This window comes from Hippoglossus hippoglossus, chromosome 11 (genome assembly GCF_009819705.1).
Source record: "Hippoglossus hippoglossus isolate fHipHip1 chromosome 11, fHipHip1.pri, whole genome shotgun sequence".
NCBI lineage: Eukaryota > Metazoa > Chordata > Actinopteri > Pleuronectiformes > Pleuronectidae > Hippoglossus > Hippoglossus hippoglossus.
The window spans coordinates 14275579-14300196 of NC_047161.1; the positions used below are offsets into that span (position 1 = coordinate 14275579).

General features: G+C 45.3%; 1 protein-coding gene across 1 annotated transcript in view; it reads right to left on the reverse strand.

The window, feature by feature from the left end:
- csmd2 (CUB and Sushi multiple domains 2) overlaps positions 1-24618 on the reverse strand; it is a 242841-nt gene that overhangs the window by 14195 nt on the left and 204028 nt on the right. Inside the window, exons 48-60 of the mRNA XM_034599719.1 lie at positions 18752-18940; positions 17688-17834; positions 15298-15486; positions 14197-14382; positions 13740-13934; positions 13246-13419; positions 12975-13148; positions 12122-12295; positions 8084-8272; positions 7546-7719; positions 6186-6368; positions 2798-2974; positions 276-455 (exon numbers count right to left, since the gene is read on the reverse strand). Coding sequence (XP_034455610.1) covers positions 276-455; positions 2798-2974; positions 6186-6368; positions 7546-7719; positions 8084-8272; positions 12122-12295; positions 12975-13148; positions 13246-13419; positions 13740-13934; positions 14197-14382; positions 15298-15486; positions 17688-17834; positions 18752-18940 — 2331 coding nt within the window. The remainder of the gene's footprint in view (positions 1-275; positions 456-2797; positions 2975-6185; positions 6369-7545; positions 7720-8083; positions 8273-12121; positions 12296-12974; positions 13149-13245; positions 13420-13739; positions 13935-14196; positions 14383-15297; positions 15487-17687; positions 17835-18751; positions 18941-24618) is intronic.

Consider the following 24618-nt stretch of genomic DNA (forward strand, 5'->3'; position numbering starts at 1 on the left):
AACCCACTTGTAATTCAGAAAACAAAAGGTTCACAAAATGGCAAGTATCATCTTTAACAGAAAAACAAACCAAGGGAAATACAATAAAAGAAAGAAGAAAAAGAGAAATCGATTATCGACCACTGCAGCGCGGCAGATGTACACTGCATTCATATTATTATAAATGGTGTCATGGATTCCAATCCTCGTAAGTATAAGCGCAATGGAAAATTACTGTTGTAACAATAACAACATCAGTACCATCCATTTGCAGCTAAAACTCTACACAGCTTTACCTTTGCATTGTGGTTTAGTGCCGTTCCAGGTGCGATCCTTGGTGCAGATGAGAGTGGAGGCCCGGTCGGCGTCCATGGTGAAACCAGGAGAGCACTGGAAACTGACTGTTAGGTTGTACGTGAAGTCGTTCCCTACCCTCACCCCATTGGCTGGCACTCCAGGATCACCGCAGTTGATTACTGCAGAAAATATATAATTAAAACAAATAACAGCAAGTGAGAATAAATTGAATTGGCTAATGCAGCTGACTTGGAAAAGTTGAAAAGTTTGAAACCTTGTCATTGTCTTAACCACATTACTTGATGCTATAATTATATTTCTACATTTCCCTGTGCTCGGTAAAGCAGGAAATCAATAGCAAACACACACTTAAGGTTAATACAAACAAGTAAACACACAATTTTTAAACGAAACACCGCATTGAGCTTTAAAGTTAATGAACTGTTATATGTGCTTGACCCAAGCAGTTCACCTCACCAACAAAACTTAATCTAAAAAGCAATGTAGTTGATGAGTCTTCACAGGCAATTAGCACTTCATTTATGGCCCAACCACTTCTGGATGATAAATTTCTACCCTGTATGAGTTTAAAAATATTACTTAGTTTGCAACTGACAGACTTTTCAATCACCACCACCCCTGGTGTGATTTAAGGCTTTTTTTTTAATCTAAAAGCAGTGTCCTTGAGTGCTTTGATAGTCTACAGTTGAGAGCTTTTAGGCTGCATCGAGACTAAATCTTGTGATGGGTATCCCTCTGCAGCACCCCCCCCCCCCCCCCACCCACTGGCTCCACAATGTACCACATTTATCCTTGGTTATACTTTTACATCCTGCAGGGAAAACAGTGTGACTGAGCAAAAGACGGGAGAATTCCACTGAGTGACTCAGCAGCGTCGCCGTTCGGCTCTGCTGTAAATGGAGAAGGAGAATCCCAGGAGGGGCGAGGAAACTGGGTCTCTTGGAAGTGGGATGTCTCCCCTTGACCGAGCAAGTACTTGTCCGTCCCACTGGGCTGGCAAGCTGCTACGGTATGTCTATCTACCCTGGAATAACACCTACAGGGCTGAGATGCACCGAGATGATAATATTATCATAGATTGTCATTGCCAAACAGCCCTAACCCTGCCCCTGATGGTAGAGAGCTAAATCTAACTTTTAAATTAATTATCCTCACAGTTTTTAGGGCTACATACAGAAGTTTGAAAATGTATTAACTCTGGTTCAGATATACCTGCTGTCCACACTAAGTTGAGAGCCGCTAGATCTGCAAAGTCTGGAAACGCTGATGGTCCCATTTTCAATTAGGGTTTAAACTTGGACGGGCAGAACCGGAGATGTTTGGAAACAATTGACGTAGACACAACTTCTTGCTGATTGTTTTTTTTTTGGTCATGAATAGCCTTCACTGATTCGTCAGGCTGCTATAACATGACCCTCTCCCGGAAGAAAGCAGCCGGCATCAGCCTCGGGCCAACAGTGTAGAACGCAACATGGATAATCAATTACAAGCGTCGCTGACCCTGTTAGATTCTGTATTTTACAATAATACAACTGTTTCCATGTGTAGGAGACAAGCTATTATTCAAGCAATCTCATTTGTAGCCTTGCTCTTTCTGCAACTAATGACCAAATGTCTCCATGTGGCCCAGTGATATCATTTTCAGTTAGTGTTAGTATATGGACGGGGATTTAAACTGATATGGAGCCAAAACATTTGAAAATAAAAATGTAGTAGTATGGACGTAGCCCAAGCTACAGCTCAAATGGAGAGGAAACTCTATCCACGTCTGAATCCCTTTTCAGCCTATAATTTGTTCCGGATTAGCAGAAATCATTGAACTAAAAGCGCTCCTATTCACATGTCCCCGAAGGTGTTCCCGCTGAAGTGTGTCAACATATATCCTTTCGCTCCCCACGGAGTCAGTGAGTTCTGAAATCCATAATGGCGCCGCTCAGGGGTTTTATCCTCTTCATTGACGAGAAAAAGGTTCTCTATGTGACCTCTATTTGCTCGGGTCTCTTGGCTCTGCCCAGCAGCTGTGTGTCTTTTGTGAAACATGATGGCAAAGCGCTGTCAGTCAGCCCTGTGCCATTTCAGGGGATCATTCCGCGAACCAGTGTCCACTGATCCAGGGGAACCACATGAGTCCTTCATTGTTATAAAAGTACCAGCTGTTACAAGTGATTAACATGCCCCATGATAGTCATTGTCCCCTCGCATTTCTGGCCCAACATTACATATCTTGCATAATATTATCTACTTAACTTGCATGTCCCTTCTCTCTAATCCTGGATATGTATTCTGATGGTGCTGCCATGTTCGACCAAAGGGTAAACCAGTGTTGCACTACACATAAAGATCAGATGCGATCAGATAGAGAACTTAGATGTGTATGAGCCAAGAAAACAGGAAAGCATCCTATAACTGAGCATGAAGAAGTATTTAAATATGCACAAAAAAGACACAAACTGTGTATAGATGCGGTTTGGTTCCTTTTTCTGTGAGAGCTGTTTATTACCTGAGCACTCAGGCATGTTGCCGGTCCAGGTGCCGTTTACGGTGCAGTGTCGGGAGAGCAGGCCCGTGGAGTAATACCCATCCCTGCAAGCGTAAGTGATGGATCTGGAAAACGTCAGGCCGTCGTGGATCAGGATCTGGGCGTTCCGTGGAGTTCCCGGGTTTCCGCAGGAGATCACTGAAAAAACGAAAAGAGACGGCAACAGAAAAGGATGAGGAAATATATATTTACAGACTAAAGGCTCATTCGTTTTACCTTTACTTTCCAAAAGAGATATGTCCGTTTCAAAGGATGTAACTGTCACCTTTACATACTTCCATGTGTCTTTTACGTTGGCATGGTTGTTTAGCAAAATATCCACTAGAGGAAAGCGCAAAAGTCAAAAAGTAACATCATGTTTCATTGGAAATTTCTTCCTCGTGTCCTTTGGTCGTCTCAGTTGAACTATTGGCTACACAGCATAATGAGCCTGAAAGGGATAGTTCATGATAGTAATGAGTGAATGTTCATTTCTAGGTGAACTATCCCTTTAAGTCCCTAATGACCAGTTCAAACTGTTCTCATTTCACTTCTTTTATCCATTCAATTATCTCTATATTAAACCTGTCTTTCTCACAACATTAAGCCCTAAACCAACAAATTACATTTTTGCACCTAGCACTGTTATATTCAATTAAGGTGGTTAAACTCATGCATAACTTCTGATCAGAGATCACTAAAGGCAATAAACCACCAATATATATCTTGTATCGTTCTTCTGAGTGTATTTGACGAATCACAAAGTTTTAGTTTTCTAAAAGGGCCCTTTATCCCATATTATTTAGAGTTTTATATTGCTCTTAATATGCATTTTGGTATGACTCCCTTAAGCTAAGAAAAATATGGGTTGATATTCTACTATGTAACTTTTATACTCCACGTCTCTGCTTTCCTTCCGTTCCACCCAAACACCCCCTTCCCCATATTCCCCCGCGTCCTACTTCACAAGTAACTCCACTTTGATGGACACATCCTCTGCTCAGAAAACATCCCACAGTGTCTGTCCGTCCGCCACTGATGGTTCTGTTCATTACAGTCTCCAGCTTGCCCTGGGCCCTCAGAGACCCGTGGGCATCGCCCCGCCGTAATGACCAGATGTGGCCTGGCCCCTTGAAGTCTGTGCCAACCGAGAACAGGTGGGCAACCTTGGCTGGAAGGCACAGTGCGCACGCCACAGAGGGAAGGAGACGGAGCGAGGCACGGGGAGAGAGGTGGTGCTGGAGCGAGAGGAAGGGGTTATTTGCGTGTGCGTGCATGGGGTGCGCTGGGAGCACGAGTGAAAACTGCGTGGGAGACGGGACGGAGCTTCTAGAAATAACACTGTCTAAAATGAAGGAGAGAAAAGGGGCCATGCGCTCATTCAGAATGAGAAAAGGTCAGGAGAAGAATATAATATAATATCAGTGGTACATACTGTATAACTGGATGTAGGACGTGCCAGCTGGAAGGTGTAAAACTGCAGCTAAGTTTATGGCTGGTTTTTTATCATTTTAGTGTTGCTAGGTGATGAGTCAAAACCTGCTGTTCATGCAGTATAGCCTGACGTAATGTGAATGGAAAATAGAAAAGGAACTTGACTCTGTGAGGCAACAAAAATAGATCCTAAAAACGTGACAGCTGCAGAAATACTGTAAAAATAGAAAGCCATGCATACTGACAGCAAATTAATTGATTGTAATGTAAATCAGGCTAAATTTAAACACTTCCAAATAAAGAGTTTGTATAATTTTTGCTGCATAATCTTTACTTGAAACAAAAAGAAAAAAGAATTGTCCACCAGTTAGCATATCTAAAAAAGCAGCATCTAATTACTTGACAAATGACTGTGAATACAGTATTAAGCTTAAAATGTGCAGTTCAGGGACGGATTCTGTTCAGATCAGCTCGCTAGTAAAAGACAAGCAAGCACACATTCAAAACCTTTACTAATGAAGGAAATTATTTGGGTGTCTACTAACCCATAATTAACAATCTATGCATAAAAAAACCAATGCAGTGGGAGTGGTTAAACTTCTGTGCACTGTTACGCACCAACAATTAATGACGGTACAAGTTTGACGAGTGCATAACTACTACATTCATTTTTGTCTTTTTTTTTAAAGGCATTTCTGCTTTTTTAGTTTTCACAACTTGTAATGATTATGATAATGTTATTCATTTTTATCTACTTGCTGTTTTTTGTAATCCCACAAGGTATCGTTGAACATTGTTGAAAGCTCTATACACATAAAATGTATTGTATTATTATTATTATTATTATAATTTTCGTTATTATTATACATCTGCAAGTGTGAATTGGGGAGAGAACATGGGGAAAGAAAATGGCTGGGCTGGAACCGAAACTTGCGGCCGCTGCAGGAGGACTGGAGCATCATGAAAATTCATCACTTCTCAGTAGCGTGGAGTTAACAGTGTTGTTTTCTGAATCAAAAACGTGTTCAGTAGCAAAGCCCTTTTAAAGTGATCATTGATCATTTACATTGATCCTTAAAACAGCAGTGAAATGGTGTCGTAAATTTCCTTTTTGCAATGTTGGTGTAGCTTAAGTTAGCATCAGTGCATTGAAGCTTCATTTAATGCAGAGTAACTGTTAGCGTAGCTCACTACACATGCCAAGTAGCTTGACCAGATCAACGAGGCACTTGTTTCCTCCAGCTCCAGACCGACCCAGGCCAGATGGGTTGATGTATCTTTTCCATAGTCTTGTGGCTCTGCTGCAGGACGTCCAGTCGAAGACGTCCAGAGTACTTCCAATGCACTCAAGGGGAAATCGTCCCGATCAGATTCCTTAACAACTGACTGATTTCGAGGAAAAGGAGCGTCTGTTTTACTTCAAGCGTTTCCCTGGTATCCAGGACACTCACTCTGTACCTAAAGGGTTTGACTCCAAGTGACAGATGGAACTTTGAAGCTGCACCTTGGAGATCAGCTCCCTTTTCACCACAAATTAGTGGATACTTCACCAATCAGCCTATTGATTCAGTCTCACCATCACCTCACATGATCCCAACATTTATACAACCCTGTCTGGGAAAAATCACAGTGAATCCACTCAACTTACAACCAAGTTTGCACACAAGGCTCCCACTTACATTATATAAGGATCAAATAGCCAGGAAGCATTACTCTCATTGCCACTTATTCCAAAAGCTACTACTGCAAGACATGATAGTTGAAAGGCATGTAGACGACACCTAGACAAGGCCGAAATCCATGATTACTCTCCTTCCAAGCACTCTGGCAAAAACATTCCTGTAAATGCTGAATAATCCTGCTGTATAAAGAGTGTGCATGACTTTTCTTTTTTTTTTTTAACATTAGAGTCCTCCACCCCCTCTCCACTCCTTACCATGACACTCAGGTTGGGTTCCCACCCAGCTTCCATTGGCCAGACAGGTTCTCTCCGGGGAACCCTTCAGCATGTAGCCGGGCTCGCAGCTGAAGCGTACGGCACTTCCCACCGTGAACTCTTCTCCCAGACGGATACCATGCACGGGAACACCTGGATCTCCACACAGCCCGGTGGACTCTCCTGAAACAGCACGAAGAACATGTATTCATGAATGGGAAAAAATGTAGCAAGAAAAAAGGTGCATTCTTTATGACAGTATGAGAATATCACTCCTGTGGAGAACAGCACAGGCACTCCTGCATGAGTGATGTTTACATATTAAACACAATGATAGAAGAGTAACCCAGACCCCCTCCAAACCAATTGCCTCCCAAAGTTATACCCCTCTACCTCGGTAAGGAATGATTAGCTCAGCAAATACATCAAGTTTCATTATGCCTATTTGTTCAACCAGCAGAAAATATGCAATACGATTCATCGACCCGCCATATTTTGTGCTTAGGTACATAATTCCTTGTCCTGAATTGAAAACACTCAGAGACTGTTTAGTGCGTCTGTGCACCGCTCTCACCAAGAAGCTGGTCAACATCACTTTAATAGCGCTTAGCTAAGAAAGTCGGGCAAATCTTTACAAAGATGTTGTGTTTATTGCCCGTTGAAAGAACACTAGCAATCCCCTGGATATATATGAGTGTCATGAATTGTGACATTAAACTGTCAGCATGCTGGTTTATTGTCACACGGCTTGTGGGACTGTGCGCACGCTCCGGTTGGTGTGTCCCTGTCACATCTTCGTGAATGTGGTCGTATTTGTGGACTCGCGTGTCTGGACGACCCCAGGGCCTTTTGCATGGGGATAAGATATACTAGGAACCTTGAAGTGAATCGCTCTACGGGGAGGGGAAGTATGTGGACTGATGACTGCGATGTTATAGTGCTTCATAACCCAGCGGAGGTGTGGACATCCCTGCTCCTCAGTCAAATAAGACGAGATTAAAGCAGTTTTATGGGGGGACACTGTTTTTGCCCTTGAGGTCTGTGGAGCAGACAGGCAGCTCCGTCTTTGGTCCACCTACTTTGCTCATTACCTGCTAACAGCTGCCACACAAACAGTTTATTTTCTTGGCCTGGCGTAACGAGATCATCGGTGTGACTGGGAGGCGATATTACAACTGACTTGAGTAAGTGTTAAAGGCAGACGGGGAGAGAGGACGACAAGCTGGGCTGTGCAGGACATTGCTCCAAATATTAACAACCCGAAGCTGTTTGTTCACAAAATAGGGATTTGTTTACGGGTTATTTTCCCCTTTATTGATCCAAACCCTCAGTCAGTCAATCTGGGTGTAGTTTTCCGTACCAGAGCAGTGTGGCGGCGAGCCGCTCCACTGGCCGTCCAGCTGGCACATTCGCGTTGTGTTGCCGATGACGGTGCGCTGGCCGATGCAGCTGTACCGGATGACTGAGCCTACTGTCCGACGGTCGCCGGAGATCTGGGCGTAAGGTGGCATGCTGGGGCGGTCACACAGCACCACTGTCCAATCAGAGAAGAGAGACGAAAGGAAGGTGAAGATGTGAAAAAGTTAAGTAAGAAACATAAATTGTTTATAGCATTTTAGCACAATTACAGTGTATTGATGTTACATTGGATTTGTTAGAATTAAAGTATTTTACAAAAACATTATTTTGAGACCATTACTAAATCAAACTGAGACTGAAAATGTTGTAAAAGGAAAACAATATTTCCTACTCTAATAGAATTTAACCCAGCAGGAGAGGTACATTTATTCGATCCATCATTTAGTGACTTACGGCCGATTAATGCTTCTGCGTCAAAGCAACGCCGTAGGTACACACACGCAGCCTAAGCACGGGGCTTCAAAAGTCGAGGTACTCACACAGGCACTTGGGAAGGGATCGGTCCCACGTTCCGTCCCCCTGACAGGAGATGGAGCTGGTGCCCAGCAGGTAGTAGCCTGGGTTGCAGCGGTACGACACCGTGGTCTGGAAGCTGTAGCGATGCGGCCCGCTGGACAGCACCTGCCTCACGCTGTTGTCTACGTGGCCCGGCTCCGTGCAGTTCACAACTGAAGAGAGGGAAGCAGGGTAGGTGAAAAGAAAGAGACAAAGAGAAAAAAAAAGGCATCTTGTGTCAGCATTTTAGGTTCAATTTAATAAATTATATGAATTTTCTTTTTGGTCAAAGACTTGTTGTTCTGACCCTTTTTTAAACTATGATGTAGATAAATGTCTCACACACACATATGGGAATACACCCAATTTATAGGCAATTTTTCTCTTGCATTTACTCTCGTGTGTCTGTTAATTTCCTGATCTACTACTTCCACCCATCCAGAATCCATCCATCCACCCCAAATGAAGTAGGAGGCAGACTCCGGAAATAAACATTTGCTTCATTAGAGCCAGTCTCCTGCTGGCCGCAGTGGTGCAGAGATGGTGATGGATGGAGAGCTCACAGGAGAAGAGGCACCATGTCAGTTTAGCACCAGATGGGGAGAGTTAGGGAAGACGAGGATGAGGGATGAGTGAGGAGCGAGGGACAGCGAGGGGCGGGTGTGTGTTACAGAGTTAGAGGCGAAGAGACCCTGATGGCGCAGAATATATTAAAATTCATGACAGAATGTCAGGCTGTGGCTGCTACCAGCGCCGATCCATCTCGAGTGTCTCAGATCCGGGAGACGCGAAACAAAAAAAACCTTACATTGGCTCGATTAAGTCAGAGCGCAATGAATTACAGTTACTGCTCAGTCTTTTTCTATATTGTAACAGCAACAAATAAATGTGTACGATGATGCCAAAACTCTAATGGCTTCTAAAACCGTGTCTGAGAGTGCCCACGCAGCCATTTTGCCTCGCCAGTCTTGCCACCCCCCCCCATCCTCGAGTGTGCCTTTGCCAATGCCAAAAGGAACCCATTGTATGCTAATGTGCCTAAAAGCTCTCTCGTTCCATGCTCCCAAGCAGGCCAGCGCAGCTAAATCACCCCCCCAAATACCTATTATAATGTATTCCTTCCAGTAGAGAGCTGACCCGTGGTGCCATCATTTACAACTCACTGCATAATAACACTATAAAAGCGCATTTGAAGTAGTGGAGCTGCTTCAGCACGAGACTTTCCGAGCTCGGAGTTCAGCTTTGAATGAATGTGCTCCGGCGGCGCGGGCTCAGAAGGGATCCAACAGTCATCTCAAACAACTGACCTTCTGGTAAAAAAAAAAAAATGTTGTGCGCGGCCCAGTGGGCAGCAAGAGAGAGGAAGCGAGGGGATGAAAGGGAAAGAGAGAAACAACAGTGAGAGGCGCAGAAGGGGCTGAGGGTAATTCATCTCTGCTCCGCTCAGAAGTGGGGACCCCGGTCGCCCTCTCCTCCTCCTGGTCTCCTGCCAAGAGACGGCCCTGTAAGTGGGGTGTCTGAGGGTGTATTTTCCCCCTGTCCTGTGTCTCTTACCTTTTATCGCTGGAAGACAAATAAACACACTCAAGTCGTCCAAACAGGGTGTTGCTGTGGCTCTGTGACTCAGATTGCTAGTGATTAGGGGGGGATAGGGGACTGGCCCCGGCTGGTGGTACTCTCTCCTGCTTCCCTGCATTATTGATGGAGCCTACAGACTCTTGTAGTTAAAATCTAGACGGCAGAAATCATTACCTTTCTCTGATTGACTCCTGCCCTGGCCTCACCTCTCTTCCTGCCGCCTGTATCCATCCACTCTAAGAGAGGAGCCGACGGTTGAGCTTAGCCGAGGCGAAGGTGAGATGGATGAGGCAGACGCCGTCAGAGCGCTTCGAGTTCTCCACTCGGGGGGGGGAGCAAGAACGTGGCAGACAAGGAGCGCACGATTCACCAAATATGTCTCGCGTGCTGTAATTAAGGTGATAAATCTGATTGAGGATAAGACTTCTAAGCTACTTATGTCTCCACATCAACCGGAGAGGATAATGTGGCATCAAAACAGATGCCCACACCCACCCACACAGAGAGAGCACATCGAGTCTCCAGCGAAAATGCATCCAAGAGTCAGCGTCTGCACGGAAACGACGGCCAATGCTAATACGATGTTACTACTAGAGCGTGGAGATTTAAGGCGTATGTCTGGGAGAAAATCTCCCTGCTTTATGCATGCAGCCGCCACTGAGGAAGGATTCCTGGGAGACTCGTGACCTCCTCATCCTCACGTCTGGAAAGAAAAAAAAGCCAAATCCTTTCTCTCCTCATTTAAAACAAAAATTATAAGTCAACCCGTCACTGGTTCTGCCACCGCCTTGTCACATTCGTGGGCCCGTCCTTGCGAGCGGCGCCCTTTTTCTGTGCCTGTCATGAAGCCTTCAGTTGGTGGGGACAGATGTGGATTTGTTGCTTGTCGCAAAAATAACACCGCCAAATTAAAAAAAAGTCCTTGCTCTGCGTGTTCAAAGCGGAGCAGGGTACTTCTTATTCTGAGCAAAAGACAAGAACGCGAGTCTCCCAAGAATCCTGTGATTGTTTTTTGGCCGCGTCTGCATAGTTATTAACCAAGTGTGTTTCCTTGACAGACAGGTGAGCCTCAGAGGCAAAGAGGAAATAACATCACATGTAAATATTATCTGGAACCTCCAAGGACAGTGAGCTTGAGACAGTGGTAATTAAAAAAAATCCATGTTTTTTTTCCATTTCAATTTCCCCTTCCTAATATGTTTCTTTCAAACTCTTGCTCCCTCTGGGCGTCCGTGCGCTTCATCTCTGCGCTGCCCGTGATTGGGGTCGTTTGTGGTCAAAGAAAGGTTTGACCTTGTACGACACAATAGGTAATTTAATACCTGCCCCAAAAATAAATGGGAGAGAATACAAAAAGAGAGCCGTACTCCCACAGGCAAGTATATGGAAATGAGCACACGTTTTTTTAAAAAAATGCTCCGACTCTGCATTTGGTGACAGAGCTGGTGTCATTGGCTTATTTAGCTCCCACACATCATAGCAACGACTTAAGAGTTGCTCTGCTCTGTCTATACGTTGCTGACGTAGCTGCACTGTGATCACAGGTGTCACGATCCATCGTCTCCTGCCTCGCTCCACTTCATCCCAGTTGCCTGACTGTCGGATCCACCTCCTCACCCACAAACACCTGTTCCCTCATTTTCACAGCCATTTCCAGCAGCTTCGAGCCAGATTGTCTGCTTACATCCTAGTGTGTTTTCCCATTTCCCCCCCCCACCCGCGCCTGCATGTTTCTGTACCCGCCTGCCTGAGAGTCCGTCCATTTGTGAGAGAGAGAGTCTAGTCTGCTTCAAGTAAAGTTCAGTCACTGAACCTGCCGACCAGTTTCTGCGCCGGGGTCCTCCTGCTGCCCTCAGCTGTGACAGAAGGATCTGTGGGCCGAGCAGACCTTTATGTTTTTCTGCAGAGGAACTTAATGAAGTGACGCCGCCCATATGCATGGTCTTCAACTCTTCTGCCAATAAGCCCTCCAGCATGTAGCAGGAAAAATGCAGCTCTGGCATTGGCACAGAATCTTGTGTTGTCTAAAGTCTTGGATGATGAAGAGTCCTTGCCGTCGCAGATTTTGTGGCCTCGGCAACCGCAGTGCTCGCTTCCTCCCGTTCCGGTACATCAACTCTGCCTGCATCCCAGTTGGCTAAAGAGTTTTCTGATAAATTGATGTCTCTCTCTCTCTCTCTCTCCCTCCCACCCTCACTCACGCACGCACACAATTTTGTTTTCTGAATTCGCTTCTTCGTTAATACAACAAGGGCAAAGCAGCACTCCCCTCTGAGCATGGTGGAAATCTACGTGTAACCACAGTTGATAGTGTCAACTGGACCCACTGGTAAACAGCATCTTGCATCTGTCCTGGGACTTTGCAGTTATTCTTCCCGTTAATCCGTAGCCATTAGGGTGCTCCAGAAATTAAATGTGCGTTGACTGCTGTACTTGACACTTACTTTTACACCTGGGGAGGGTGTTGCTCCACTGCCCGTTGCCCTGGCAGGCAGATTTTACCGCCCCCTGCAGAACATATCCAGTGTTGCAGACAAAGCGCACAGCATCATTCAAGTTGAATTGGTTTCCCTGGGTCAGGCCGAAGATAGGGTTGCCAGGATGCCCACATGTAATGGCTGGTAAAATTCAAAGGAGAGAAGAGAACAATCACGTTAGCGCATTTGCAGAGCAGTTGGAGGGATTTAGAAGTTTAATGTTAAACACCTGGATAAACAAAGCCCGGATTAGCTTAGTAACCGTCACGGAAATGCTTAACTAATTAGTGCAGACACTGAAATTGAATGATGATCCAAACCTGACAGGCATCAGGCTCCACCGTGGCTGAGCATGTCATGATTTTCACCCCCGTGATTTGATTAATTGTGATTAATTTGATCTTTAGTCAAATGAACGTCTTGTGAAATGAACATTATCATTGAGGAATACTGTATTTTTTTTTTAATAATGACCACATCTTTGAAAAAGTCATGGTAAAACACACTGGCTTCTATAGTTTAATTTATGCAGGGGCTTTGAAAAAAAAAAAAAATCTTCAATAACCGAAATTAAGTAGTGATCAGTGCCAGATGGTTCAAGTCTAATTACACTAAAGTGGTCGTCCATGGCGATCTTAAAGTAGCCTGATTAAAGCGTCCCTTGGTAATATCTGTACAAAACTATGATGTGCAAAGCTATTCAAGTGAGAAAAGTCATCAAGCTTTCAACTTTTTAAAACCAAACCTGTGCTCCAAATAGAAAAGACTCTCTGATTCCCACAGATAAGCTAGCTACTGAGCGTCATCACTGGGCACTTACGGACGCAGACAGGGGTGCGTCCTGACCAGCGGTGATCCTGTTCACAGATTCGCACCGACACCCCGATGAGACGAAATCCTGGATTGCACTGGTACACAACGCTGCCTCGATAGTTGTAGTTCTCTCCATTGATCTGCCCATTCACTATGGGCTCCGGGGAGCCACAATGCCCAGCTGTGGTTGAATGAAGAAAGAAACAGTCAAGGTCGGACAAAGGCGTTTCAACATTTTGAGGCAAACTACAGGACTTTTTTGGAGCTGAAGATCTTACCGAGACATTGGACCTGCGTTCCACTCCAAAGCCCGTTTGACAAACACTCTCGTACCCGGGAGCCCACCAAGGTATAACCTGTGTTGCAGGAGAAGATGGCCGTGGCTCCATACACAGTCAGCGTTCCAATCTTGTTGCCGTTCGGTGGAGTCCCAAGATCCCCGCAGGAGATGACTGAAATGGGAAAACATTATAATATGAATATTGCAAATCCCATGTGGTCCAAATAAAATCAGAAATAATCATTTGTCTTGTCTGGGAAATTATTTTGTTTTGCTTTCGTCCATTTTATTTGGTTAGAAGATTCATGCCTGTTTAGTTATGTTTTCCCAATTTCACAGTGGAAATAAGATATGTTTGGATGCAATTAAATCTCGAGGCTGGTAAATTAATTTTTTGGCCGAGGATTTTCTATTTTTTTTAGAGCAAATGAGGGAGTTAATTCAAACAGCGTCAGGAAAAATTAGTCGACATGATTTGCAGTTTTCACTTACTGCCACAGACTGGGCGTGGATCTGGGTAGTTCCAGGTGCTGTTGGCTTGGCAGCGAATGACCCTTTGACCCCTGTAGTAATATCCTGGGTCACATATGAGCATCATAATGGCGTCGTATTGGTTTTGAGTTCCGTAGATCAGTCTCCATCTCCCATGCTCCACAGCGGAGTGGCCGATGTCGGGGCAAGTCACGGCTGAGGGTCAAAGGTCAAACCAAGATTATTAATTCAAATCTAGATTGATTTAATGCTGGTAACATTACGGTAGCAGTGTATCTGGTTAGCTTGTCACAAACACACAACATTTTATTGATTTATTACTGGATAAGAGTGACAAACTAGTTTCAATCTTAAACCTGATGGGAATATTTGGAACTGAGGACAAGTTAAGAGATTGTAATAGTACCACCGATAGTGCAACTCAACAAACTGGTACAAAAAAAGGGGAAATACTCACGTATACATCTGGGTGGGGCCTCGATGGGGCTCCACCTCCCAAATTCCTGACAGATCACTGAGGTGGTGACCGGCCCGGCGAGCAGGAACCCCGGGTTACACTGGTAGGTGGCTCTGGCTCCGAGAGAGAAGTCCTGGCCAACGACGCTGCCATTGACCGGAGGCACTGGCATTCCACAGGACATGACTGGAAGGAAAGAGAAATGTCCATCAGGAAGGGACGGCGAAGGAAATGCGGTCGGTGGAATGAGAACACAGGTAAGTATTTTCTAATAGCCATTATTTTATGCAGAGTGCCCGGCTCACAACAGGCTCCCAGTGCAAACACGAGCCCAGGGCCAGCCTTGATGTGCGGTAAACATTAGCTCGGGCCGCCATCTGCACAATAGTAAACAATCGAGTCGAGCGAGACCACGTGCAAATTCATGTAGCGATTACACCTGCTGCGGACTTCGACCAGACATTGAATGGCTGCGCTGCCGCTCCCAGTTTTCACTCTCAGCTGACACTGTTGATGAGGCCGGCTGGAAACTAAACTCAGGCAGCAGAGATTTCATGTGTTTGGAATAAAAGAAGGAAAATCTGAAATTGAAAAACCGTGAATAGATGTGTTTTTTTTTTTTTTTACAATGCCTTTGACTTTATATGATTCAAGTTTACTTTCATATAAAAATACTTTCAAACTCTCAATCGATATTGTTGATTCTTGCGCAGCCACGAGGTAATAGCTGTGACCCATAAGACTGAAATAAACAGTTCAGCTCAGGTAAATCGCGCATCATTAATGTGATGCATTGTTGTCTTCAAAGCATTTTTTGAGGGATGGCGACGTGAGCTTCCTTCAAGCACGCCTCAGGCTGAAGGACTGTTGATGAAGGCGCACTCTCAGCTCACTTGAATCCCAAGTAAATGGATTTGCTCCCACTTTTTTTCAATTAAATTAAATCAGAAAGATGAAACTAACAAAATAAATTCGTCTACCAATTGCTTTGCATTTGAAATATGAAGTTAAAGTAAGGAAAATACATTATTGACTAGATTTTTAGCAACTACCACCCTCTCATCCCTTCTTCGTGACCTGCTGCTACGACGGCGCCCTCACCTTGGCACAGCGGCACTGGAGCGTTCCACTGGTAGATCCCCTGTGCGCTGCGGGTGCACGTGGCGCTGCTCTGGCCAATAAGCCGGAAGCCCTGGTCACAGGTGAAACGCAGTGTGCTGCCCAGCTTCGTGCCGGTCAGGCTGTGCATCGTGCCGTTCAGGGGGTTGCTTGGAGGGCTGCAGTAGGCCGCTGTGGAAAAGATAAATAAAAAGAAATAGATAGAGATATAAATAAACATATAATAATGGAATGCAACAGGCATAAAAACCAAGTAATGATGCAAGGTGTTGCTGAGGAGGTGAAGGATTAATGTGCCTTCAGTAGCACAGATTCCCACATCTCTTGTGCATCTGTCTTCTACGCCTGGCGTGGCAAAGGAGGATATGTATTAATACCAGCCCTACGAAACAATCTCTTTAAGGTACAAACTGCAGACGAGAGACAAGAGAAATTGATTAAAGCAAAGTAATGCTCTGCAAAGCGAAACAGGAGTTTGTCAGCAGCTAGCGGAGGAGGATCATAAAAGTGATGGATACATAATAACGGCAGCAAAGTATCTGTTTTTGTTTGCTGGCTAAATTGGCGGCTGCAATAATCGTTCATCATCCGAAATGGCGTGAGCAACAGGTCCCTGGTTTCCCAAAAAAAATGGAGAACGCTCGGGCCTAAATTGCATTTCTGCACATCTGTACAATAACACGGCATGACTACACACATGCTGGAGACGGAGAGTTTCAGTAAAAGAACGCAGGGCAGTTCGAAAAAATATGTGATGGTAAAGTATGCAGCATTGTTGGATGGGAAGTGGACCATGGACACAAAAGATAACACGTTATCATTTACACTGAATTATTACGACCACGTTACATTTCTATAAAAATGCTAATTCCGACTCCCACTGCTCATATCTACTTACGAGAAATCCCTCACTTTCAAGTAAGTGGGAATTTTGAGCGTCGCGCAGAGACAATCAGATAAAACTCCCTCACACTGAAGCCATGACGATGGTGTAATATGCATTCTGCGTGCATGGGATGATGCTGCCTCACCTAAATCGCTCCGGCGAGTCGGAGAATTTGAGACTTTTCTAGAGAGCTCGCAGACGACTTAGTGGCACAGAAAGGTTTGACATTGAGGTTCACTAAGAAGCAGATGACACACAGCAGGTGTACTTTTGTGAAGCGCTGCATTCGAGTGTGAAAAGGTTGTCATCGCCACAATCATCAAGGGATGAATGTCCTCCTTGAAGCCTCCGCGAGTCAGGAATAGAACAAACCTGATGTTTAAATCAAATGATACTGAATCTGCTCCTCCTGTCAGTCACTGTGACTGGCGGCTCCTGAGCCAGCCCTCGAGTTCAGGTCTTCACTTCTTTCTGAGTCTAAACTCAAATTGCGTCTCTTTCTGTGTTCCTCGCTCTTTCCTTCTGCCTGATGCAGCTTGTCTCAGTGCAATCAGCCCTGCAGGCCAGAGGAACCGGATCACATGAGCAGGTGACTGCACTGGAATGGATAATAGAGAGGACGAGGGGGGGAGACTGGTGGATGTAGAGAAAGGGTGAGATTTAGGCATCGAGAGATTATGGTCAGGAAAATAGTGACAGATTGTTACAAGCGAGAGAGAAAAAGCAGTGGATGGAGAGAATGACGAGAAAACTGAGAAGGGGAGTTTTCCAGAAGAGAGGTTGGAGATGGAGGAGCGGCCCGTGGAGAGAAAAGATGGATTGATGAAGATCACAGCTGAATACATTGAATCTGCCGGCGCCATCTGTTTCTTCCCCCGCCTCCCGTCGAAAAAAGGCAACTCCACACTGACCACGGCAACTCGTGGGTTCTCAGCCGTCACTTCGCCCGTCTGTCACTTCGCCCGCCGTGGCAAAATCCATCACGGTTTTAAAAAAAAGCAAGACAAAAAGAGGGCAGGGAAACGACAGAACATCCGGTTGGGGAGAGACAGAGCGCTCCACGGAGAGGAGGAGGAGAGAGAGACGATTAGTCAATCTGGCTGAGTGGTGTTGATACAGCACGGAGGGAGCCTTTTAAATATTTACACAGTCATAATTCATGGGCGAGTTATGCAGGTGTCGTATATACCAACAGATCTTTCACGGGAGCGGGACAAAACACAAAAATAATAAGAAACAACGCTCCGCTAATTCCCCCGGCCTGTGCCGCACAGCGAGGAGTGCCGCAGATGCTCGCCGCCCCCGCTAGGTTGTCATGGAGATGGTTCATATTTCGAGCTGGTTCAGCTGCAGACGGAAGCTCAAATGTTGGACTTGTTGACTCAGTAAACTATGAGATTGAATGTACAACATCGTCGAAGAGCAACAAAGCCAAATATCAGTTCTTCAGTAAGTAGTGAAATCACTTTTTGCAAAGAAGTCCCACCTGAGTAGCGTATCCGGAAGCCTTTGTGGCTGGTGGTGTGATCGAAGGACCAGTGCAGGTAGACCTTGTTACTGGAGCTGGTGATGCTGAGCGGACTGGAGTAGTTGCCGCTGAGGGTGATGAGGAGGGTGCTCTGCCGGGACGGGCCTGCAGAACAAAATATGGAAAGAAATGTGAAAGATCCGAAGAAATCCAGCCGACAAAGTTTCATGACTTTGTGCAAAAGAAAAAAAGGCACCAATGTTTTTAAAATTATATTACATTCTGTTACTACTACTTTTATTGGTTTTTATGTTATTTCTCAGACATTTTTTTTTTATTTGTGAAGCATTTTGTAAAATTGTTCTGGGAAGTACACATAAATAAACAACAACACAACAGATAATGAAAATGCTTTCTCTATTTGTGCAGATTTAATTTAAAAAAACACTTAATTATGACGTGAATCCAATTTTTTCGGACTTATTCGATTCAAGGGATGGTGCTAATCAAGATTTGTTTAGCTTCTTGCGGCTGGAGCGGACAGATTCTGCTTGGTAATTGGCTCAGCAGCCCCGAGGTGAGCAAACGCCTGCTCCCCTTCCACTCGGCACAAGATAAAAAAAAAGCACTAATCAGCAACAGCAGTGTATACGACCGCCATTTTCTCAGAGCAGCCTGGCAGAGTTGCTGACTGTGCCTCTAATCACATGCAAATGTACAAGGCAGAGGGAGATGTTCTGTCACCATGAAAGGGGAGCTTGTGTGTGATTTTCCGTTAGTGGATGCCTTGTTAGCGATGGTAAATTCAGCTGTCGGGATCATTTTAGCCCATAATTGTGGACATTTGTGAATAAATGAGTCTTTGAACAGGGGATTATGGGGGGGAAATGCCCCAGGGAGAGGCGGTCAATAGACTTCTGAGATCAGCAATGTCAGAAAAAAATAAACGGATCAGGGTGCCAATTAAAATTTATAGAAAGTTAAAAAAGCCAAATTAAAGATGACCCTGCTCAGCTAAACTGCACGAGACCACATGTGACCGCATGTGACCGCATGTGCGCACGCTGACTTCAGTGACTCACCGTCGAAGATCTCGAGCTCGTCGAACTGACGGCTGGTCTGGAAGTGTTCAATGGTGAACGTGATGTTGTAGCCCGGTTCTACTTTGACCACCCAGGAGCAGGACTCAAAGTGGGGGAACCCGTTGCCCGGGGACTGGCTCATGATGACTCCTGTGGAAGCTGTGAGCACCTCGTTCATGGGACACGTCACTGGTGAGAGAAACAAAAAAAGAGTCAAAAAAGTTAATGATAGCCCATCTATTCCTGACATTATCTGACATTGGATGAGAGCTGATTTATACGTCTGTCTAACCAAATATATGCAGGTTTTCTTAAACGAGGGTGAAAACATGGACTCCTTTCCCATTGCCAGTAGAGAAGTTTGCCTTTCTGTTTTCTTTTCCTGGTGCCTCGTGTTCAACATCACAAATAATCCTGAGACTGAGGTGCTCTGTCACTTTGTTGACTTGCCAAATTGGCACGTTCACCCAGGTGTCACTTTTCCATCACTTCCGATCGGAGCCAGAGCCAATAAAATGTTTCTCTACGTCTACTGCAGAGTCATCGGACCTGGGAGTGGATTCTGATTGTAGCCATTGTCGACAGAAGTCAGATGTAATTGGCTACAGTGGGATTTTTGACCAGTGGAAAAGGGGCTATGGAGACAAACAACTATTCACTCTCACTTTTACACCTATTTCAGTAATACAGGCAATTTAGAGTCTTCAGTTAACTTAAGCTGTGGGAGGAAGATGAAAAAAACAGAAAGGTTTGAACCCACAGACTCCTTGCTGTGAGCTGACAGTGCTCCTGCCAACCACTGCACCACCGTGCCACACCGAGTTAAAAATAAAAATAATAATAATGATATAAATAACAATTTGAATTTCAGCAATACTGACTTGTTTGTTTTTCTTTGCTGATAACTTCTAATGGCTGTTTATTCTCTGTGGTGAATTGAATTTACCTTGAGACACAAATTGGATTGCTTTTATCCATACTGCTGTTGGAGGGCGACTCAATGTGACTAAAAGCACAACTAAGCTAATTGTCATTCTGGTCCTGATGCTGGTGCAGGAAAGACAGATCCAGGCTATGTCAGTCCAGAAAGAAGGATAATATAACATCTATGTTACTGAATCGCCACGAGCCGGTGTCCCCTGTTGTCCCCCCCCACCCCTGTGCTTGGTATTATATGTGGGACATCTGCGTTACATCCTTTAAGGTTTCATAGTGGTTTCAGTTTACACACACACTCCTGCATTGTTGCTGCAATGCTGTGAAGCCGGCGTCTAAACTTGCCTGAGGGTTTTGCATATAGAGTGAGAAGCGATGTCCCGACACGCGAGGAAGCTGACGCTGCGACGACCACACAATACGAGTTTCCTGTTGTTTGTGTACCTCACTTAACGGGTAATGAGCACTGAAGAGACAGACCGTGAATAACGGTTTCCAGAGCAGCGAGAGATTCGCGTTTGTTTTTCTTATTCGATCACACAGTTAAATCAACACCCCCTAATTACAATTTTTAGACAGAATACTGACCGATAACTGTAACCGTCAGGAGGGTAGGATGGAATGCAGGACACCGTAAGATGCCACAAATGTGATTGAACGAGAAACGTCCTCCTGCCGAGCCGGAGAGACGCCACCACTTTTAGACGTACGCAATGCACGAATCCCACGGCCCCTGATTCCGACATTTTGACATTACGCAGAAAACCAGGAGAACCGAACTCCATCAAGGCTGCCGACATTATTAAAATAATCAATATCCAGAAAATGTTCTTGTCCTCTATAAAAGGTTTGTGGATATTGATTTAAAAAAAAAAAAATCAATATAAACATTTATTAAGTTAAAACAGCCGCATCCCTACATAATAAACATTCATCTATAATATCTGTATATCTACACACAAGCACGTACAAACACAGACAGATGAACTTTAACCTTAAAGAGCACAGCCATGGAAATCTGAGTGGAGAGCCGCTTAAAGCTGTTCACTGTGCCACCAGTGTATTGATGTGACTATCACAGAGTGCTGGATTTAATTGTCAGCCGAGATAATGTTACTACGAATACTAGATATTCAGTTTCCCTCTCGTAGTGGGACAGGAGCTCACGCATGCCTAGGTCTAAAACAGTGTGTGTGTGTGTGTGTGGGGGGGGGCTCTCTGGCTCTATTGGATTGAGCGGCCACTTCAAAGTGACTCAGGTGCTCTCTGCATGCTCATACATTATATGTGTGTGTGTGTGTGTTTGTCAACCAAAGGGTGGCAGACAAATTTCAAATGGATGCAAATGTCCTTGTTGTGTGTGCTGCAATTTGAACAGCCGAGCCTGTTCTGCCTCAGGGTATGGGGAGCTCTTGGTACTTGCAGCTCCTACAGTGGAGAAATATTGAGTCGCATTCTAGCAGTGGCTCCTTTGTGGGACAAATGTGTGAGTGCACGTGGGTGTATTTTGTGCGTGCATGGATACGATTGTGTGTCTGTGTTAGCAGACGGGGTGTAATGCCTTCTTTCGGTGGGTTCATAGGGGGAAGACGTTATTAAATCTGCAGGAAAAAAGATTATGGCAGACAGCCTGGGTTAAACTTTAGCTTTGGTAAATAATTAGCATTTGTTTTACCTCGTTTGCTGCATCAAGGGGTGTGCGGGGGTTTGTTGCCTCGGGAAAGCTCAGATAATGTCAGGTGAGATGTCACCGACAGTAAGGCGTGTTAAAATGACTTCAAAAATATGTTCCTGTCAAAGCTGAACCAAACGTTACCACTAAAGGACAAAACAACCACGTAGTATCTGCAAAGCTGTTTTGTCACACTTTCATATTGTGTCTTTTTATAAAAGCAAACAAACTACTGTGCTGACTCAAAACACACAAAGTGGGAATTGAAGTTTATGGTAGGAACAACATCTCAGAAGCGGATTTCCGACATGAACTCAGGAAAATCTTCCAAAAACCCGGTCCAGGCATTTTCTGGATTTCACATATGCAGAAGTCAGATGGAGATTGTTCGGGTCAGACGTATTGAATGACAACAGTAAAATTTAGGTGAGAGGCACCTGGGTAGAGCATGCAGGAGCCAAAACATACCATATAAATTGTTTTGTTGTTTTTGTTTACAGCACATCGGGGTCAGCCCTTTTCACCCAAATCTCTCAAATCTCATTGTCTTTAAAAGTTGACTTCCTCGTGTGCATTCTCTACGTGTATGAAACCTCTTTTACATCCTGAGATATTTGTATTCTTTCAGTTTCGTATCCGGTACATGTTATAAATGTGATGGACTTCAGAAATTGCTTGGTGGACTTGCTTTCGGACACTTTCCTGCTGTATTCTCACGGCAAAGTTCCGCAAAATGTCGGGAGCACCGGATTCGGACATTCACATCCTCACATACATAATTTCAGGAAAACTTTCGAGCATGTCTGAAAGCAGGTAGAGATTCCACTTTCAGCAGCATCAACAACAGCACAGTAGCATGTGGCATCCTCGTGTTGCATAGGATGTTGAAATTGGAGATTGACAAAGTATTTCTTACATCGAGCTTTGGAATAAAAGTGACAGTAATCTCCTTCGATCCGAGACTTACGGAAGACATTCAGCCAGTTTGTGAAATCACTCACAACCTCGGGCACCTCGGCGGATGTGAGGCAAAAGGTCTAAATCCATCACCGATAGTGAAACAGATTTTGCCTGGAAGCAGCAAATAAAATCTAAGAGTGAAGTTCATTAAACGATCAATTCTCGGGAGGACGAGATGCGTGTTGTCGATGACCTTTCACGGAGCTCCGACGTGTCTTCAAAACTGCCTTCAGCTTGTCTGGGGGCCGATTAAAAGAGACAGGCAGGAGGGCTCTTATCAATAGGCAAGCTACTTATTAAACTAATCCACTTTGAAATGAAGCGTCAGTTGTGTTTGGCTGTAAACAAAAGGGTACGAGGGGACAAATCCGACATCTGGAAAAAAAAAGGCAGCTCGCAGCACACGAGGTGAGATGAGCAGTGATAGGGGCTCAAAATGAAATTTCCCTTTAATAAGACGGGGGGGCGGAATAAACGGGGCCCGAGGAATGGCAATCTGCGAGACGTCCTCTCTGTTTGTACAGAAAATTGCTGGTGATATGTAACAGCTTCCCGGTGGAAAACAAATGCATCGGAAGGCTTCCACGCAAACGAGCACAGACGCGCACACATGTGCAGCCCTTCGCATTCGTGCTCCCCGGCAAACAAGTGTGCACGTGTGCATGTACACATCCACAGGCTGTACAGTTTTGCAGTATTGTCAATTTAGTGTGTGTTTAATTAGCATAAGCAAAGGAGCAATAACTAGCTGACTGAAGGGGGCGGGCCACGACTAAAGCCTTAGCGTGGATCAGGAACTAACCACTCTAAGAAGTCAGGGATGACAATGGAGATTTAAAAAAAAAGGGGGCAGCACTAATCCATTCTGTCGGACGAAAGGAAGTTGCGGGGGCAAAAAAAAAGAGAAAAAAATGCAGAGAACAAATAAAAGAGAGCTAGCCGGAGAGGCGAGGGAGAAGAAGGAACCGAGTGGGGAAACTAATGTGATGGGTGATTATGCAGGTTTTAACCAGAAATCTGTCTGGGGGATAAACTCGGGGAATTTGGATCATCAGGAGTCATTGTGTTTTATTAATGAATTCATGCAACACTTTCTACCGATGCCGCCGCTGCTGTGTGTGCATGTGTGATGCCGGAGCTCCCTGCAGTCCCAGCAGGCGGCAGATGTAGTTAAGGGCTGTGGGTCCAATACGATCCTGTTTAATCAAATGCTCTATATGAATCAACCGGTGGCTCCGATGGCAGGAAACACCACTGAGGCTAAATCCATTTGCCATTGTGACTAAATGAAATAAAGAAAACAAGTGTGTGTGTCTGTTTGTACGAGTGTGTGTGGTGGTGGATTTTGTGTCTCTGCCTGCAGGTCGGTTTCGAGAGAAAAGTGGGGAAAGACGGAGACTGAGACAGATTTGGATATTGATTGACACCCGTGCGTTCAAGTGTGTGAGAATACACCGCGGCGTGTTTTGAAGCGAGAGAGGGACCGAATAAAAGAGAACAGAGGGGGGGAATAAAAATGTTACGTAAGAGCAGGAGCCTGACGCGAGCGGGGATGGAAGAAGCGGCGGGGGAGCAAGGGAGGGAGGGAGGAGGAGGGGAGTGCAGACGGAGGGGAATGCAGAGGATGAGAGGGGGATGCTGGCGCTGAGGGTTGGGGGGGGGGGGGGCGAGCGAACACTGCAGAGCCCGGCTCCGGTGCTGCCCTCTGGAAGAGGATCGCAATGACAAACCGCCTCAGCCGCCGCGCAACCCACACACAAGGTTGACCGGGCGTTTATGTCTAGACTGTACATGCATGGTTGTGCCACTGTGTGTGTGTGTGAGGGGGGGGGGGCAGCCTGACGTGCAGCGAGGGTTGTGCTTGTCAGAGCAAGAAGTGGCGATTTGATCGGTGCAGCTGCAGCCGCCACGTCCCCTGCATTTCAATGAGCTGTACACATCTTCACTCCAACCCCCCCCCCCCCCCCCCAGTCTCTTCCCGTCTCTCTCTCTCGCCCCCCCCCCCCCCCCATCGCTTTTTAACTCCTGTCCCGCCATCCTTCTGCTCAATTAGCAGTCTCTCTTTCATTCTCCTCCACCATGTGCTTTAAGTTTTTCTCTCTCTCTCTCTCCATCAAGAATCCTTTATCTTTGACCCTCCTCTCTCTCCCTCTCCTCTCCGTTTACACTCTGTACCTTGACTTTCCTCTCCCTCACAACTTCCCCCAGCTTCTGTCGAGTGAGGCTCTCCTCTTCATCAGGCTGCTCTGTGTCCCAGTGCGAGAAAAAGTGACAGGTTTGCAGGTAGGAGTTTTTTTCG